Source organism: Convolutriloba macropyga, chromosome 9, assembly GCF_964194025.1.
Source record: "Convolutriloba macropyga chromosome 9, txConMacr16.3, whole genome shotgun sequence".
Taxonomy (NCBI): Eukaryota; Metazoa; Xenacoelomorpha; order Acoela; family Convolutidae; genus Convolutriloba; species Convolutriloba macropyga.
In genome coordinates this window covers 59,579,485-59,598,498 of record NC_134476.1, presented here as the reverse complement: position 1 = coordinate 59,598,498, position 19,014 = coordinate 59,579,485, and the positions used below count along the sequence as shown (strand labels likewise).

General features: G+C 37.5%; 1 protein-coding gene across 1 annotated transcript in view; it reads left to right on the top strand.

The window, feature by feature from the left end:
* Nucleotides 1–2,361: 2,361 nt before the first annotated feature.
* LOC142346283 (uncharacterized) overlaps nucleotides 2,362–19,014 on the top strand; it is a 175,476-nt gene continuing 158,823 nt past the window's right edge. The window contains exon 1 of the mRNA XM_075398796.1: nucleotides 2,362–3,630. Within this exon, the coding sequence (XP_075254911.1) occupies nucleotides 3,554–3,630 (77 nt within the window). The 5' untranslated portion in view covers nucleotides 2,362–3,553. The remainder of the gene's footprint in view (nucleotides 3,631–19,014) is intronic.

Genomic DNA, 19,014 nt, shown 5'->3' with positions numbered 1-19,014 from the left:
CCTATATTCGCAATTGAGTTTGAAATTTTCTAAAATTTAAAATTCAGCTACAGATCTTTCTTGTTCAATTTGAACGTTTCGGATGAAAGAAAAGTTAGTTTTTTTTCCAGAGCTTAAATTGTAAGGTCTTTAGAAGCGACAGGAATGATCACCAGGAAAAGAGGGAAAACAGCTTTCTTTTCCTAAAGAATTTTGATTGTTGTACTGAACTCAACTATCCAATATTTGGCCACCTCTGGGAGTTTTTGATTGAAATTAATTCTCAATTATACTGTGGGATGTGGATTTATCGTAAGTGCACGACGAAATAGTGGTGCAGGAGTGTGGCAGTTTTTTAGTTGTTTCGGACAAGTAGAACCGCAGAGATGAACTAAAACTACTCTTTTTGAAATATTGGTTTGTTTTCACGAAAAAAGAAACAAATATTTCCTTTGCCTCTTATAAGTTTTTAGCGTCTTTTATTTCAATTTTGTCGATTTCCTTAGTTTTGTAGAAATTGAAAACTAAAAATGTTAATTTAAAGAAAAATGTAAAAAGTGCATGAAACTTATCAAAGTAATCAATTTAAAAAATGGGATCTATTTCGAAGTTTGATGTAAGCAACGGCTTTTGAATGTGGTAACATCTATGGACTATTTTGGTTTACATCAGTGTTTAAATCCATTCTCAAATTTTAATTCACAGGAGCCACACATTTAATCAATACTAAAAGTTCTGCTGTCGAGACCTGATTTCATAGGAAAGATATTTCGTTAGACTGTACTGTTATTTATTTTTGAGTTTTAATGTGACATTTTTTCATTATTTTGTTTCGCTTTTCATTATTTTGTTTTCAATTTGGAAAAAAGATTTGCTGCAATTTTTGCACAGTTTTGTTGCTTGTACTAATAGCTTGTTCGACAATTTTGCAGATTTCATTTTTTTTGTTTCGTTGCTCTTGATATTCTTATGGTGATAATTGGCAAATCAATTTTTTTTGGATGCTTAGTGCTCTAAAGTTGCTTGTGACAATCGTTGTTTCTCAATTTTTCAAAAAGTTTTGAACTATCTCAATGGTGCTTAAATATGTTTGTCAGGGGTAGCGTAGCATAGACTGATGCTTTTGAAAGAATAGAATAACCAATCTATAAGTTTCTATGCCTCATATTATCAATTCAGTAAATAGGACAGTGGCCCCTCCCATTGGTAGGAAGCGATAAGCTTCCCGACCGCCGGTATTTAGACATCAGACTTTTGAGGGTTTGCAACTTGAGACTGAACAGATCAGATCCTTTGACTCCCGTGAGACGGGGCCCGGATTGTCCGGATCTCTAGGTAGAGGAGAGTCTTCAGGTTGAGAGTCTGTAGTCTCTCTCCTTCCGACCTCTCTGCCTTTACTGTAGGACCAGTCATATTTCTCGTAACAGTGATTCACTAGGCTCTTGTTGGCATTATATTGTCGAGCACATTTTGGGCATTGAAACACTTGACTGCTGTTGTCCACAGTTATATCTGAGCTTGTTTGTGCGACCGGTTCATCAGTATTTGCTACTTTCATATCACTTTCTACTAACACGCATTGCGGGTGAGCTTTTTTCATGTGAGCTTTCCACCAGCCTACTGTCTTGTATGAATTATTACAGCCACTCAAGGGGCAGCAAAGCGGTGTTGTTGTTGGTATTACGATCATTTTGGGTCTAATTCTGACTCCATTGTTGTTGCATCATGACCAGTTCTCATATGTCTGTTCATTTCCTTTGTAGTCGCAAACATGCGTCTACAATTTTTCATAGAACACTCTACTCTCTGAGGTCTTTCGCCTACAGATTTTATGGTGGTATCAACCTTGTCTGAACATTTCATCGACTTTGGTTTCTTGATCCACTCTTCGATGTTTTCGACTTTCAGCCTCTTCAAGTCGTTTTTGAGTGTTCTTAGCCAGTCTTTGCTGTATGTCTTTCGGCTCTTGCAGACCGAAAGTAGCGCAGGGCATAGATTATTGAGGCTCACCCAAAGATTGGCTCTTCTGACCGCCAACTCAGTCTCTGTCCTTTAGAGGGACAGCTTCGCTCAATTCCTTTATAGGCATCAAATAGGACATTACGTTTTTTTCTCTCAGTTGAAATAGCCTCTCAGAATTATCGTAATGACTTGATCGATAAGAATCTTTTGTGAATGGAACCCGCACTTTCGGATTTTGTTTACAAGCTTGTATTGTGTCCGATGTTTAAACAGAAGTGACATTGTGATAGACATCATCAACTGTGATTGCATCAAAGGCACTAGTACAGGAATGTATCTCCTCTCTCACGTACAAGTGTCAATTTGTTGAAGACTTCTATTTTGATAATTTATAGCATGTCATTATGTTGATTCAGATCAAATGACCTCATTTGCAATATTACTCATTATGAGGTTATATGACCTAGTGGCACCCTGCTACCCTTTCTTCAGCTACGAAGTCGTCATCGGCAGAAAAGAGACGCTGAATTTCATGCTCCTTTCTCTTTCTGGGTGAACTTGTGGACAGAATAAGAGAAGGCTTTGTGTCCTTACATATTCAGAGCTAGAGTTCAGTTTAAAGCGAATATTGTATCGCTGAAATTTCTACGAATTGTCACTAACAATTTGAATTCAAGTTTAATCGCAGTAGTTTAATCGCGATAGTCTCACTAATTACAATATCATCGATCAAGTAAAGCAAATTTAGCTAAATACGTCACCTTAAGTGTAAAGCTAGAGAAGCTGTATTCTCGTGTACACCCTATCTATTGAATTATTAGCGTCTTCAGTTTCATTTTCCAGCCCTTATTTATTGTACACGGTTATAAAATAGCTGGTTGTTCGCCCGTCGAGAGTGAATTGTCATATTTGGTAATTGGGGTATTAACTTTGGGTGACGTTAAACGTATTTTGAGCGTCATAACAGTGTAAACAGTTTAGGTCGTCCCGTCCTTCTGTCAAAAGGAACCTAATTAGGCTGACAAAATAACCTTATTCCTTTGTGAACTTATCCGCGCATATTGTGCCCAAAGATATCTATTGTTGTTATACTCGTACAATTAGGTTTTTGAGTACTGAACTTGATTATTTAAGAAAGATTAATGTTCCTTAAATAGGGAGTGGTCTTAACTAATTAATCCTTTCTTGCTTTTTATCAGAAGAGCATTTTAATCGCATCAGCCTCTTTCTTTACCCCAATATCTGCAGTTTCCACAATTTCTCCTTTATCTCTACTCTACGTGTTACCAGTTATTCTATTCGAGCATCAGTTAATGCAGAAAAGGAAAGGGGATCGGTTCACAAGATAGTGTTTTTTAAGGATGCTCTATGTTATCTATTTCAATCAGTTGCCAAACAATTGCTGATCCCTGAGTATTTCTTTTTACTGCTCCTAGTTGAAAAAAGAAACTTAAACTTGACAACTATCGATGAATTGCTCAATTATTCGCTGAAGGAACAATTTGTTTGTTCCACTGTTAATACTATCGCGTGCTTCATACATAAGGGTTTGCAGCCATCGATAATTTGACAGTTTCTGCTCATTCCGACTAAAGAGTGAGGCTAAGTTGAGATGGACCAACTTGAAGCAACTGTCGATATATCTCTCGAGTTGATCAAATTCATCAATGTCGACCTCCTCAGTAAAGGGTGAGTGTTCATTGGGAATGGTGATAATTTCACCCATGGATTAAAAATTTTGAAAAAAAAACATTGTGTAAAGACAGCCAGATGGTTCGATAATACAAAATTTTTAACAGGTTTTAATTGGAAATAATTGTAGTTTCATGTATTCATTTCTGCCGAACTGTATTTGATGGTATAGCATCATGTGCTATTTTACAGCTTTCACACTGAACTATTAAGTCAAACCTCATTAAAACAAATTTCAATGCACACTTGACAATGCGTGCCTTTTTTCAATGCGTGCCTTTACACACATGATTTCTTTGGGTTAGTAGGAGATATGGAACCTACAGAGATATTACATGCCCTTATGAAAGGATAAAAGTTATAAAAGGATAAGAGCAAAACACTGGTATTCTTATCAAAAAGTATTTGATAGTTTTGAGAATATTGATTTGTTAACTGAAATGGATTTGAAAATAAGATTCTAAGCCATCATGTTTTCAAGACAAGCTGGACAGCGATATGTTTTCAAGATCAGTTGGAATAATTGATTAAAAGCTTCCTGCTCATAAAAAGTTCAGTTGGGCTAGATGATGATGGAATCGACGTTTCTTTTAAAATGTTTTCTTGAACACATTTTCTGTATTTATCAACGTTTCAGTAACGCCTGACTAAAAATCTCAACCCCAATTCCCAAGTATCTACCGGAGCCAATGTTCAGAGCTCAGCAAATTCGATAAAGACGTCAGATAATTATATATTAGCGGCCGCTTTTCTAAAACATGCGTAGATTTTATATGGGAAGTTTATGTTAATTTATTTGCAGGAAACTAAGTTGGAATAGCAAAAATTAAAAAAAAACAGCATGACAAGTCCTGAATTGCAATCCAAAGAACTTAATGATAATGATATGACGACCTGACATTAATCAGCATTTAACTATGATATCATATCTTTCAAACTAAGATCTACAAAACACGTGACCCTATATGCACAAAATTCAAAAAAAAATAGAAAAGCGAATAATAAAATTTGTTTCCCAAGATCTAATGTTTTTAGAATCAACGAAAGTGTTTGAAACTACTGAGACTGTGCATCTTCAGAATGAATACACAATACATCAACTGCGAATCATTGACTGACTAACCAAAACGAGGCAAAAACTGAAGAAATACAAAAAGGGAAATTTTTTAAGAATCAGTAGCATCAAACAGCGAAAGCCACAAAACTTTTTGCCAATATCCGTAAACCCCAGTATTAAAAGTATAAATGTCATAGAGTATCATTTAGCACTTATAATGGCTGGAAAATAATATAACTAGCATATTCACTGGCTTATTTAAAGCAAGATTCGCATATTAACTTTGGAAAACGAACGGTATCTCACTCAGTGAAAAAAAGTTAGAACCAATCAATTGACCAAAATTGCACTACAATAGAAGGACAAAAAGAACTGTTTTTTTAGGTTAGGCAATAAGATCTCAAGAGCAGCAACCCAAGACAAGCAAGTCTAAATTATCAACCAATATTAATTGAAAGAACTGTCAAGATCATTAAATTTTTGTTATCAAATCAAGCAACTAAGTTGGTTCACTCATGTCATTGATGTGCAAGTGATGCATCCTCTCATTTATGTGACTAAGTGATAAGGCAACATAAAAGACAAATAATAATGGCAAAAACTCATAAAATCGCTAATACTTTTGAACGATTAGTTCTGAAGTATCAGCTACGAACTGAAACAAAACGAGACCTATCATTAATAATATTAACTGATCAATCACCAATAAGCAAAACAACAACAAATACTAGCAAAACTCTAAATTTCGCTTTTTTTTCTGAAATTGATTAGCAAATAAGTCATACAACGAATGAACTATGAACTGAGAAGGTAAATTTGATTACTTTAAGCCTCACTAGAGGCCGAAAGGACCCATCCTTAATCGGCTAATAGATAAGACAGCAAAGTCATGCAAAATTTAGAAACTTGATAGCTCTTGAAAATAATTAGTTGGAAGTCATAGAATTCATTGCCTTCGAAATGAAATAATTCGAATAACTTAAAACGTCTGTATAAATGATAGTGTTTTTTCAAACGAATTGTCAAAGTCCTGTAAACAGCTTTGAGCTCGAACCTTCAAGAAAAATAACATATGCAGTATTATTAATCAATGAGAACTGTCAACACATAATACGTGATAAGACAACAGAAGTAATTAAAAATTCTAGGCAAAATTCAAAAATTCAATATGAAAAAATGTCAGTAATAAAAGCCTTAGCTGCGCTCTGAAATGTCATATGTATCCTGTTAATAGCACTCAAGAGAAGAATGAAAACAATAGGCAAAGTTTAACTGACGCTGGTAAAATATTATCCTCTCAAGAACCAACAATTTGTTCAACCATCAGTTTCTCACTCCACTTTAAAGATTAAAAAAGCGCGCTTCACACCTACTCGTTTTTAGCTCCGTTTGCTACTCCGGCTGGCTACAAAAATCACCATTCTAAATTGACTTCTTTTTTGTCGTGACAATGCCGGAAGAAGTATGAACAGATTTTTGAAAAAATTAAAGAGCACCAATACAATCCAATCCTTTGGATTGTAAATTTTTTTTAAAGCTAATTTTTCAGCCTTAAAAAAATAATCAGATCGATTAGATACCACACGTTTTACGCAGTAGAACTAACTGACCAATTATTCACCTGGAAATGTTCGAATGTTTTTTACAGTTGAAATTTGATTTAGAAAAATTTCACTGACAGTAAAACATTTTTTGAAAATTTTTTGTTGCCTTGTTGTTACTTTTTTTTAAAATTAGCTGCGGAAAATGTTCCACAGTTGAATTTTACGTCCAACGTTAGGTCCAAAAGCTTTTGTTTTTTAAATTAACATCCCACATCTGTTTCGCTAGCTGTGAAAAATGTTTTCTGAGTAGAAAAATGTCCCAAGATTTTATGCGCTATACCTTGTCTTGCAGAGATTTGCAGATATTAAAATTTGGAATAATAATTTTGTATCCTGTTGGTGATTTGAGGTCAGTGGAACCAAATACCATCCGAAGAAACGATCGTTTGCCTGGACATGGTTGAATGTATTTTACAGTTAAAATCTGATTTTGAAATAATTTTACTGAAATCAAAATACTTTTTGGTATAATTTTTTGATGCTTTAATGTTGTTTTAATTTAAATTGGATTCACAAATTTTCCGCAGTGAAATAACGTCCAAAGTTATTTACTTTTTTTGTTTTCAAAAATAAACATCCCACATCAGTTTCGCTAGCTGAAATAATGGAAAATAAATTGTTTTTGAGTCATCAGATTGACATCTTGTTTGCATGTGGTGAGGTAATTGGAGCGGAGTTTTGCTTAATACACTAACCATATCTTAAGTAAATGACAAATCTGAAGTTTGAATTTAGTTTATCTTATTTGGTTAGTTTCGTAGAAGCGAGGGAAACTTAACAATCAACTTTTCTTTGGGAAATAATATTTGCAACAATAAGGCAAGAGGGGCAGATGAGAAAAATTTTTTATATGCAATCAGTTCTGACAACTACGGCGTTAGTAGAATTTCCTGGCAATTCGAAAATTAAGTGTTAAAAAAGTTTTGTGTGCATATTGTTTTTCTATGTGCATACAAGTTTTCTATGTGCATATCAGTAGTAGATAATAGTGACTATGGGAACATACAGGGGGGGGGGGCACCTGCAAAAGGATTTTCGCCCCAGTGGGATTCCAACCCGGATCTAGTGCGTGGGAAGCCGATCTTGTACCACTGGGCCAAAGGTGTATAAAATCTTTGAGGTTATATTTGTATATCCGTTATGTACGCTTACTTAACATATTAAATGTAGGTACATATGTAGTAAACATGTATATATTCTGGCTTTGAACTACATGAGAGGGTACTTTAGAATTTCAAACTAAAAAATGCCCCCTCATATTTTATTAGCGCCCGATGTGCTTTGCGCCCGATGAGTACATGTAAAGTATACTAAACCAGCCAATCACATTCGAGCTACAATAGGAAGCCAATTCAGAAAAATTAGTTATTTTACCGTTTTACACGTTTCAAAACACTAGCCTAGTATTGATTTGAAAAATGACAAACCGAGTTGTAAGAGATGAAATTGATGGGGGTATTACAAACTTGGTTTTCGATGATGGAAACCGAGAGAGACCACCATGGCGGTGCTGTTCCAACACCATAGTCCCTCGATCAGAGATCATATTCTTTGTTCAAGTGAGTATTATAGTGCTCATGATCAGTCTTTGTTTCGTCATGCTATTCTTGATATCAGAAAGTTGTGAGGAGAAGTCAATTTGGATTGCACTGCTTTCGAGTCTAGTTGGTTATATTTTGCCAAATCCCAAACTATGAATAACGTTATTCTTAGAAACGATAGAATCTTCATGGCAGTTGTAGGCCCGAGTGGTTCAGGGAAAACCGACCTAATTTTCAACATGCTGCAAAGTTCATCGTTTTACCCAAGATTTCCCAAAATTTATTACTTATACAAAGAGTTCCAGGACATTTTTACAGCTATGCAATGTAAAATACCACAAATCGAGTTCATCAAATATTCTGGATTGGATATAACAAAGAAACTTTCGAATTGTCTTCTCGTTTATGATGACTCATGCGAGGAAATATTTAACGACAAAGAGTTCGTAAAAATTGCAACATCGGGAAGACACAGAAAACTCCACGTGATTTATGTCAAACCTAACTTATTCCAACAGAGCAAGTGGTCACGAACGATTGATCTCAACACCACTCATATCATTCTGTTTAAATCATTGCGTGACATTCAACAAATAGAATATCTCGGAAAACAGTTGAACTGCCTCCAATTACTCAAGGATGCATACAAATTAGCGACAGCTCAGCCATATGGACATTTAATTGTTGACCTTGATCCGAAAACAAGTCAAGGCTTACGATTTTCTTCTCAACTTTTTGGTCCCGAACCGTCAGTTTTCTATATTCCTTCGGAGGAAGCCATTATTACACCAATTACGAATGAAAAAGAGACACTTGCTTATGCTGAAGCGCTGGTGCGTCAGCAGTAACCCGAAATCGAGCGGCAAGCGAATTTTCATAGCCCAAGATATTGATTTCATTTGGTTTTTAAGCGATTGTGTTATGAACGTCCTCTCTGGTGTTGTCTCAATCAACAAAAAAGAACTGCAAAAATTCAAATCCCAACTGCGACAACTTTCAGAAAAACATTTTAACGCACTACAAAGAAGTAAGCTTTTCCAAACAACGAGAGGGCATTCTCTCATTCGACTAATTGCCAGACCTTGTCTAGAGTATCTGAAGAAAAATGCCAACTGAAGAATTTGTGCTTATTCCCCGCAACATGTTTACAACTGAACAACCTCAGGTTTCGCAAATATTGAAGGACCCAGTTGCACGAAACAAATCAAAACAACTATCGCTTCTGCAGAGAACATTGAAACACGAGCAGCCAGAAGCAGTTATTCATCAGAACACAGAGCAACAGACTGATGACGTCATGGTTTCCGATGAGGAAGAAAAACGGCAAAATATTACAGATAGGTTTAAACAGAAAGAGTTTGATGAAATCAGTCAGAATGTGATTAATGACATAAATTTTCTTGAAAAGGACAAACTTGAAAAATCAAAAATAATTTTGTAGAAGATAAATCAATCGCGTAATATTTCTCTGGACGATGAAGGCGAAATTATCATCGATGAGAGGAACACTAACATTCCAGCTTCAACTTTCCTCTACGCATTACAACAAACATCATCGAAACTTTCGCATAACCATTATGAAGTGCTGAATTATTTGAACCTTGCACCACACCTCACTTGTAATATTTATGCAAAGAAGTTCATAAAAGTTCAGAAAGAGCAAAAATTACGTCAGTTTCCAGATGGAGGAGCCAGTGAACAGAAACCTTCTGTCGAGAGAGCAGAAAAAACAGAGACTGCTAGCTTTGATGAGGAAGGCTTCGCAGACGCAGAGGAAGAAATCAAAACGCCAACAAGCTAGAAAACTCCCTTCAGTGGAAATCAAAAAACTAAATAACGTCTACATAAAAGGAAAAGCAGCCTTGGGAAGTGTTACCAACATCAAAAAGGAAAGCGGTCTATCACAGAAAAAAATTGAGAAATTCCTTCAATCGAAAAACTCGTACACCAAATATCGTCAGTTCCGGAAAAATTTTCCACGATTGAAGGTAGTTGCTTACAGAATAAACGAGATCTGGTTCATGGATGTTGCCTATATGGACAAAATAGCAAAGCACAATAATGGGGTTAAATATCTATTGGTTGCAGTTGACGTTTTATCACGTTATTTACGTGTTCAACCTCTGAAAACGATGTATGCAAAAGACTGCGTTGAAGCCTTCAAAAAAATGATCAAGACGAAACAACCAGAGAAAGTGTGGACGGACAAAGGCACTGAATTCAAAGGCGAGTTCAAAATTTTCTGTGAAAACAAAAAGATTCATTTGTATACAACCGAAAACGAAACCAAATCGGCGTTTGCGGAAAGAAATATTCGATCACTTAAAAACATTATATACAGATACTTGGAAGAAAAATGGACTTGGAACTACATAAAGGAGCTTCCCAATTTCGTAAATATCATTAACAGTCGTGTTAACTGCGTCACAAAGTTAGCCCCAAATAAGGTTTTCAAAAAACATGAACCATTTTTAATTTCGATTGCTTTGGACAACAATAAATATAAACCACGATTCGAAGAGGGGGACCTGGTACGAATAGCGAAACCAGACGATACCTTCAGAAAAGGTTATACTCAGAATTATACAGACGAAGTTTTCACAGTAATACGATTGGCTACAACAAGTCCACCTACCTACAATCTGATTGACGCGAACAACGTTAAAATCCTGGGGAAGTTTTACGAACCGGAATTAGTACAAGTTAATGTGTTAAACACTGAAGAGGAGCAATGATTTCTAACAGCAATGAGTTTACAATTGACTTGTTATCAAATGCATCAATGAACGCTTTCAATGAAAATACTATGGCAGCATTTCGGAACCACTTATCACAACCAATACACTTACAGGGAGAATGGCAAGTAGCTTTGACTTCTCTATCTTTTCCATCAAACATCAATAACGTCAACTCTGGAGAAATAGTTGTTTACAAGAATTGAATTACCGATCCAAATGAGTCGAGTAATCGATCAGGACAACTCAGAAAAATTCGGACTGGTATTTACAACAGCTGGGAAGATCTAGTCTCGGAGATTATTCGCATTGCAAGACTAAAACAGTTCGATCGTAAGTTCGACAAGATAACGCAAAAGCTTGTGTTAACATTTGGGGAAAATGGATTGTCATTTCAAGACAATGAAATTCCCAGCATTCTTGGTTTCAAGGGGACCCCGGACACTGCACACAATGGTTTTGTTCACATTGGTTACAAGACAAACTTAGAAAATGGGGCTCCGAACTCTCCTAACAGACATTTTGGTATTTTCCCCGTTGATATAACATGTGGCTCACAGCTTATTTTTGTCTACATCGACATTATTGAATATCAACATGTGGGTGACTCGCGGGCACCCATTCTCAAAATCATTGAGTCGGAAAGACGTCTAAGAAACGGCAGCCTCAACACAGTAGCACCTGTTCACCATAAAACCTTCACAAACTTGGATTACAAGCGTTTACTTTCAAACAATATGCAGAACATCAAAGTCGAGCTGAGAAACGAGACCGGGAAACTCCTACCTTTCACCGGAATCGGTAAAGTTGTCGTCAGTCTTAAATTTCAGAGAATACGCTAACTGATGAAAGCCTACTATAGTAATCAAGCATCCAATTCAATGCCCCATTTCTCAGGACATTACAAAGAAGAAGTGGATTCGGCGCATTAGCTGCTGGTATTGGACGTGTGGCATTACCCTTAGCTAGGCGAGTTATTTGGCCAGCAGCGAAAAAAATCGGAAGAGAATTGCTAGTGCAAGGTGCACCAGAGTTATTAGAATTTGCAACCAAGAAGAAATCAGCGAAGCAAGCTCTGAAAAGTACAGTTAAAAAAACAGCAAAAAAACAAATTGAAGGGTCACTTCAACGTGGTCAGAAAGCAGTCTATCGCAAAAGGTCAACCTCGAAGAAAACATATAAAAGGTCTCTACCAAAGAAAAGGATCATTTCTCAAAAAGCAAACCCACAAAGGAGTCGATCGGCTTTCTTCTCTAAAGTGAAAAATGCGTACTAACTTTGTTATTCCCACAGAGGCTACACAAAGCTCACTCGACTTGTTCGAAAAACCTCCTCTGCTGGTTACATTTGATCAATCGTTCGAGCAAAAAACTGGACCACTTTACTCACCCACTGGATCTTCGTTAGAGTTTGAAATAGTCGGCGACAGAAATAATTTCATCGACCTGCAGAAAATTTATCTGGAAGTCAAATTTCGCGTTGTTCAAAGTAATGGAAACGATTTACGCTTCACTACGGGAGATGCCAACAAAAGTGACATACCACATTTGGTCAACAACACCTTACATTCGCTTTTTACTGATTGCTCAGTGTCAGCAAACGGTATTAAAATTTCCGCCAATGGTCACTACGCACACAAGAGTTTCATTGAAACAGAATTTTCTCATGGATCGGATGCGAAAAAAACCTGGCTGAAATGTCAGGGATACGAATATGAAGCAGACCCAACAGGTGTCCCAGCCGCTACGATCACAGCTCGACAATTAACTGTGAGAAGATCAGCCCAAATCACAATGTATGGAAAAATTGCTACCGATTTCTTTTCATGCGAGAAGCATCTAGCGAGCGGAGTAACATTGCGAATTTCTTTCCGACGATCACAGGATGATTTTACGATTGTAAGTGAAGACGGGGCTAAACACTATAAAATCAAAATTGATGAAGCAAATTTGTTCGTGCGAAAAATGACGGTCTCGGATAATGTGGTGGGCGCAATCGAGAAAACACTTCTCAAGACGCCTGCAATGTATCGCTATAATGAAGTTATTTCAAAAGCTTTTCTAGCAACAGCTGGGCAGCAGAGCTGGAAGCAAGGGGTCATTTTCACTAAAGAACCCATTCGGAGATTGATAGTTGCCATGTGCCGCAGTGATGCGTTCATCGGTACCAATACGCTAAACCCATTTTCATATAGGAAGTTTGACTTGAATGAGATAATAATTTACCGTAATGGGTTCGCCACCGCTGGCACGCCGATTTCAACAACTGATAATAAACGATTATACTACAACTCAATGGCTGCACTAGCTTATGTAGAAAATGGTCACGGAATATCGCTCACTGACTTTCCCGAACACTATATAATGGTATTTGACTTTACCAGCACACAAGAGGCTGCACATGATTTCATCCATCCTGAGTTAACAAACTCATCATTATCAGTGGAACTTAAATTCGGAGCAGCTTTACCAAACAACATTGAAATATTATTCTTGGGAGAAAAATGTTCAACAGTATACATCGATTCTGCGAGAAACGTTTCCAAAAACGCACTTCCTATGAGCTAATGGATGAAGATCAGATATTCAAGTTGATTCTACAATGCAAGCACCTAATGTTTAAATTTAACGGTGTTTATGCAGCTGACAATTTCCCCTTGAACATGCCAACCAATTCATTTACCATCGTTAATGCATCGCCAGCATCTTCACCTGGATCTCATTGGGTTGTGCTTGCAAAGAGATATGAGTACCCAAACATTTACTTCGCCGACCCGCTAGCATTACCCATTTATTCATATAAACACATAACAGACCGATTTCGACAAAGCACTACTGATAGCATAATAGTGGACCTTATGAAAGACCGGCGTGACTCAAACAAACCCCTGCAAAGTGCAAACTCTCAAATGTGTGGACTTTACTGTATTTATATTGCTCATTATGTTCTCAATGATAATTTTCCATTCATTCCCGATATAAATGAAGTTCAGCTTTTGTCATTTGTTAAAAATGTGAAGTGAATATTCTAGAAATTTCTTTATTTTGTCTAATGACTCATCAGATCAAGCAATACATTTGAGAACTTTTGAACTAAACTCAGGCCCTGGATTAATAGACGGAAAGCTGGGTAAACATTTTACAGCTTGTAAGCAAATTCAAATTTTGTCCAGACAATGGAATGTTAGGTATGTAAATAGCTAAGATTACAACATCATGACGTTAACTCGGCTAGACATGAACAAACAAACAGATTTTTTGCATCTGATTGGTTAATTAAATCTCCGAGAAGTTGGTCCCGGGGACTTGAAAACTAATCATTGCTTTCTGCCTTACATCTTGAAATCAGTTCACGAAATATTCAGTTTTGTTTACAGAATTCGGATTTTCTCAAAATTGACGTAATCGGAGCAACATTCCCGTGTTTTCGAAATGCCACAAGTCAAGTGTGATATTTGCCAGCAACTGCTTGCTGATAAAAGGGGCCTCAGGCGTCACCGAAAAAGCATCCACAAGATCTATCCGCAGGCTATTTCATTCGAATGTAATGAGTGTGGTTTCTCGACGAAAAGTCTCTACGAACTAACAGGACATATGACAAGATGCGCCCAATCCCCGCTACTGTCTATATTGCAACAAATGCTTCCCTCGCGATGTTGATTATTTAGAGCACATGAACGGTGTTCATAGTCTGCCAGCATGGAATATTGACTCGGAAAACCTTCAACAATCGGGTATTTTGCCAACAGAACGAGCTTTTGGGGGCGCTCTAAAAACGTACGAAATTGCAGTCGGGGCGAGTGATCTAGATCTACTTCATGTCATGCATATAAAACGACAAGAAATCGAAAACATTGTTCGATTGAGCGTTCAACAGCATTCGCAAAAAGTTCAGTTTAGCTCAAAAATAGAGTTAAAAAAGCCTCCAAAACATGACAATGAATTTTCATTAAGTCAGCCAGATCGCATCTCTGTGTACGTAAATTCAAAAATGGAACGCGTTGATTTTGGAGGTCTCCCAGACAAAAGCTTCCATGCCATGGTTGAACAGATGCTTCTGGCGTTGAACAACTTCGCCTCACACGGTAGCGGTTGGACCCTCGATCAGATTGACAACATAGAAGTACGATTGGTAAAAAACAAACCAATAAGCGCATCTTCATATCTAGCGCTTCCCGGAAAACTCTCTCATACGTCAGCTTTGCTCAATATACGAAACAGAGGGGATGAAAATTGTTTCCTGTACTGCTATACCGCAGCATATCATTTGAAATTTGGGCCACGACTGGTTCCTGTTGGCGCTTCATCACGCAGGATAACCAGCCCCGCTACATACGGAACAGGGAATCCATTTATTTGCGAAACAAGCAAATGGTGAGTTCAATATGCCAATGGGTTTTCATCAAATGGCAAGATTCGAGGAACTCAATGATGTCTGTGTCAACGTTTTTCGGTGAGAAAAATTCTAACTTTCAGACCTTAAGCCCCCCCGCAAAATTTAAAAGAATCCAAAACAAAGAATCTTCAAAAATATGATAACACAAAAACCTAATTTTTAGGTACGCTGAGAGCGGGTTAACACCATTCAGAGTATCGAAAAAGACAAACTGCGACTTTATTTTGGATCTATTGCTGCTAAGTGATGGTCAAATGCATCACTACGTTTTGATTCGAAATTTGTACAGTCTTATACATAGGGTCCGCGAGCGAGTACCAAGGAGTGAAAACTATCTTTTTCGAAACTGCTTTCACGTTTCTACCTCAAAACTACGTTACAATAAACATATTGGCTTCTGCCAACAAAACAAACCAGCAGTTGTTAGAATGCCACAGAAAACTTCATTCGTTTACAAAAAAATCCAGTCTCGATGGTTTGCTCCAATAGTTGGGTTTTTCGACCTGGAATCAATCATTGAATCAGTCTCTGGCTGTAGAAACAATCCGCAAAAAGCAGAAACAAGAATTATAGAGCTTCACAAGCCATGCAGCTACGCAATGCTTTTTGTTGGGCAGGATGAGGTCGAGCCCTTTCATTTTGAATGTGAGAGCGGTGCTGGCATTATGTCCAAGTTTGTGGAGTCTCTCGAGCGAATTGCAAAGAAAGTACATAATGCCAAACAACGAAACCTATATTTTAACGGTGAGCCGCCATATTCAAAAGAAGATGCAGAAGAATGTTGGATATGTGAAGAAGCGCGGGAAAACACAACAGAAAATCGAACTGTTTTAGATCATTGTCACTTTACGGGTCAATTTCTAGGATGGGCACACAACAGTTGTAATGTAATATCAATCGAAAGTTATTAAACTACACCCCGCTATTTGCTCACAACCTTTCGAATTACGATCTACATCACGTTATTCTTGCCCTACAAGGAAGCAACATGAGCAATACAATCTCAATCATACCCAATACAGACGAAAAATTCATAGCCGTTGAAATTGGTGTTCTGGTCAAAATGCGCCCGGACAAAAATGGAGTTGAAAAACCAGTGTATGAGCATATACGACTATTGGACTCGTTTCGATTCATGGCGTCGTCACTAGATACCTTAGCCAACAATTTACCAGCAGATGAGTTCTCCCTGCTCGAAAACTACTTCAAAGATTGGCCAGAATCATCTGTTCAAATGCTAAAACAAAAGAGTTTCTTCCCTTACAACTATATTGACAGCTTTCCAAAACTCAGAGAAACTGAACTACCATCGAGAGAAAAATGGACTAACAGCCTTCAACAGTATCAAGTTAGTGTAACTGAGGATGAGTACGAGCACGCTCTTAGAGTTTTCCAGGCGTTCAAGTGCAAAACGATCGGAGAGTATTACAACCTCTATTTGAAAACTGATGTTTTCCTTCTTGCTGCTATCGTACTTTGCTTCCGCAAGGTATGCTACCAAACTTATGGACTTGACTGCTGTCAATACTACACAGCTTCAAATCTTTCGGGGAACGCTATGCTAAAAATTTGTAAAGCACCCCTTGAACTTCTCACAGACAGGGAACAGTTAGATATGGTCGAGGGGTTGATCAGGGGCGGAGTGAGTTCTATCTACAACAAGAGAATCTCGGTTGCCAACAACAAATATCTCCCGAATTTCAATCCGAAAGAGCCTTCAACATTTATAGTCATGATTGACGCGAACAATCTCTATGGTGGCATAATGGAAAAATTCTCATTACCTTTCACCGATTTTGAGTTCACAGACCAACAATGGGACTCATGACCTTCATTCTGATTTCCCCCTAGCTCCCGTGAAGCAGCAGGTTGAACCGTGCTGGTTAGGCGATTATCAAGAAGAACTCTTAACTAATATGCAGATGAATGCCCCACCCTCGAGTAATAAGCTCATTCAAACTCTATTCCCCAAGAAGAACTATATTCTACATTACCAGACACTAAAACTATATGTTCAGTTAGTTATGAAAGTTGAAAGACTGCATCGTGCTATAGCGTTTAATCAATCAAAGTGGTTGGCACCATATGTTCAACTCAACACGCAAAAACGAAAGGAGGCAAAAAACAAATTTGAGGAAAATTTTTGTAAATTGATGGTCAACAGCGCCTTCGGAAAAACATGTGAGGGGAAGAGGAATCGAATCAAGGTGAAATTAGCCCGTAGTGAAGATGAGGCTCTCAAGTGGACTTGCACTCCACAGCTGAAATCTTTCAAAATAATTGGTGAAGATCTGGCAACAATTAGCCTTAACCAAACTGAAATTCTGTGGGATAAACCAACCATCGTTGGTGCATGTATTCTGGATCTCTCCAAGAAGTTCATGTTTGACTTTCACTACAATACTATGAAAAACATTTCAACTGTAAACTGTTATACTCAGACACAGACTCATTCGTTTACGAGATCAGATCTAATGACTTTTACGCCGAAATGAGACGAAAAACTGCTCTTAAAAATCTCTTCGACTTCTCAAACTTCCCCAGCGACCATGAGCTCCATGACCGTAGTAATGCCCGGGTTACACTAAAGTTCAAGGATGAGTTGGGTGGTAAACTGATCTCGGAGTTTGTGGGCCTCAAACCAAAGCTATATTCAATCAAACTTGCGGATGGTGAGTATACCTTTAAATTTTTCTTTGGGAACAGGAAAACATTAATTCCTATAACGTGTAAAAGACAAAGCAAGACTGGTGAAAGCGTAAAAGTTTTAGAAAGGTGTAAGAGGCTCAAAAACAAAAGTAGAATTTTTAGGATCTGCTAAGCAGTCAGCCAAAGGTGTCACGAAGGATGCTCGCAGTAAGATGACTCATGAAATGTACAAGCAAGTGCTCAACGGTGGAGAGACAGTGAGACTAGTCAACACAAGAATTGCTTCTAGCAAACATCAGTTGATGACAGTTGTTTGTAACAAAAAATCGCTCTCTGGATATGACGATAAACGCTATATATTGGACGATATGATCACTACACTACCGTACGGCCATCACGCTCTGCGAGAGGAAATGTTCATGTGGAAAATTCTTTGTGATCCTGACTGGAGTTCAAGCGATGATGAGGAGGCTAACGTTCACTTTGCCGAATCAACTATGGAGCAGAGTCCGCCGATTACTCAACACACACAGCTTCCAGAAACTTGGTCGCCACCTGATCCAGGTTTTAGCGTGAGTACAGTGAGGATGAGGATGATATTGTCAGTTTTACAAACCTTAACTCAACAAGAGAGTGAAGGAGAGCTTGAAAGATGTTCTTTCATAGACGACCAGGCCATTGAATCAGGTTCGTCGCCTAGTCTTCTCGACCTAAGACCAGATTCCCCCATTCATCTTTCTATGGATACTTCAGCACAAAAGCAATTCACACACCGACCCGGACCATCAAAGTGTAACAAAAAGTGTGTAAAACGAGCGCTGGAGCTGATATCAGACGATGAATCTGTCAATATAGAAAGAATAAAGAAATGGAGAGTAGTGAAAATAGACTCAGATAGTGAAGAAAACTAAATTTGTAAAACTTACAGCTTACGTTTTGTGATTTTTTTTTGTCTCTGCTTTAATTCTATAAAGTATTTACCGTTTGGTGGAATGAAGAAAACTTTTCAACTAGAGTCATAAAACAGTTCATATTATAAGTCTTTAAAGCTCCCACATAAGCAGTCGATCAATTTATATCTAAGTCATTTTTGTCCTCAGTACCTTCAATCCATAGTATAAGTCTTTCAAAGCCTCCCATATAAGCAGTTGATCAATTTATATCTAAGTCATTTTTGTCCTCAGTACCTTCAATCCATAGTATAAGTCTTTTAAAGCCTCCGATATAAGCAGTTGATCAATTAATATCTAAGTCATTTTCATCCTCAGTACCTTCAATCCATAGTATAAGTCTTTTAAAGCCTCCCATATAAGCAGTTGATCAATTAATATCTAAGTCATATTTGTCCTCAGTACCTTCAATCCATAATATAAGTCTTTTAAAGCCTCCCATATAAGCAG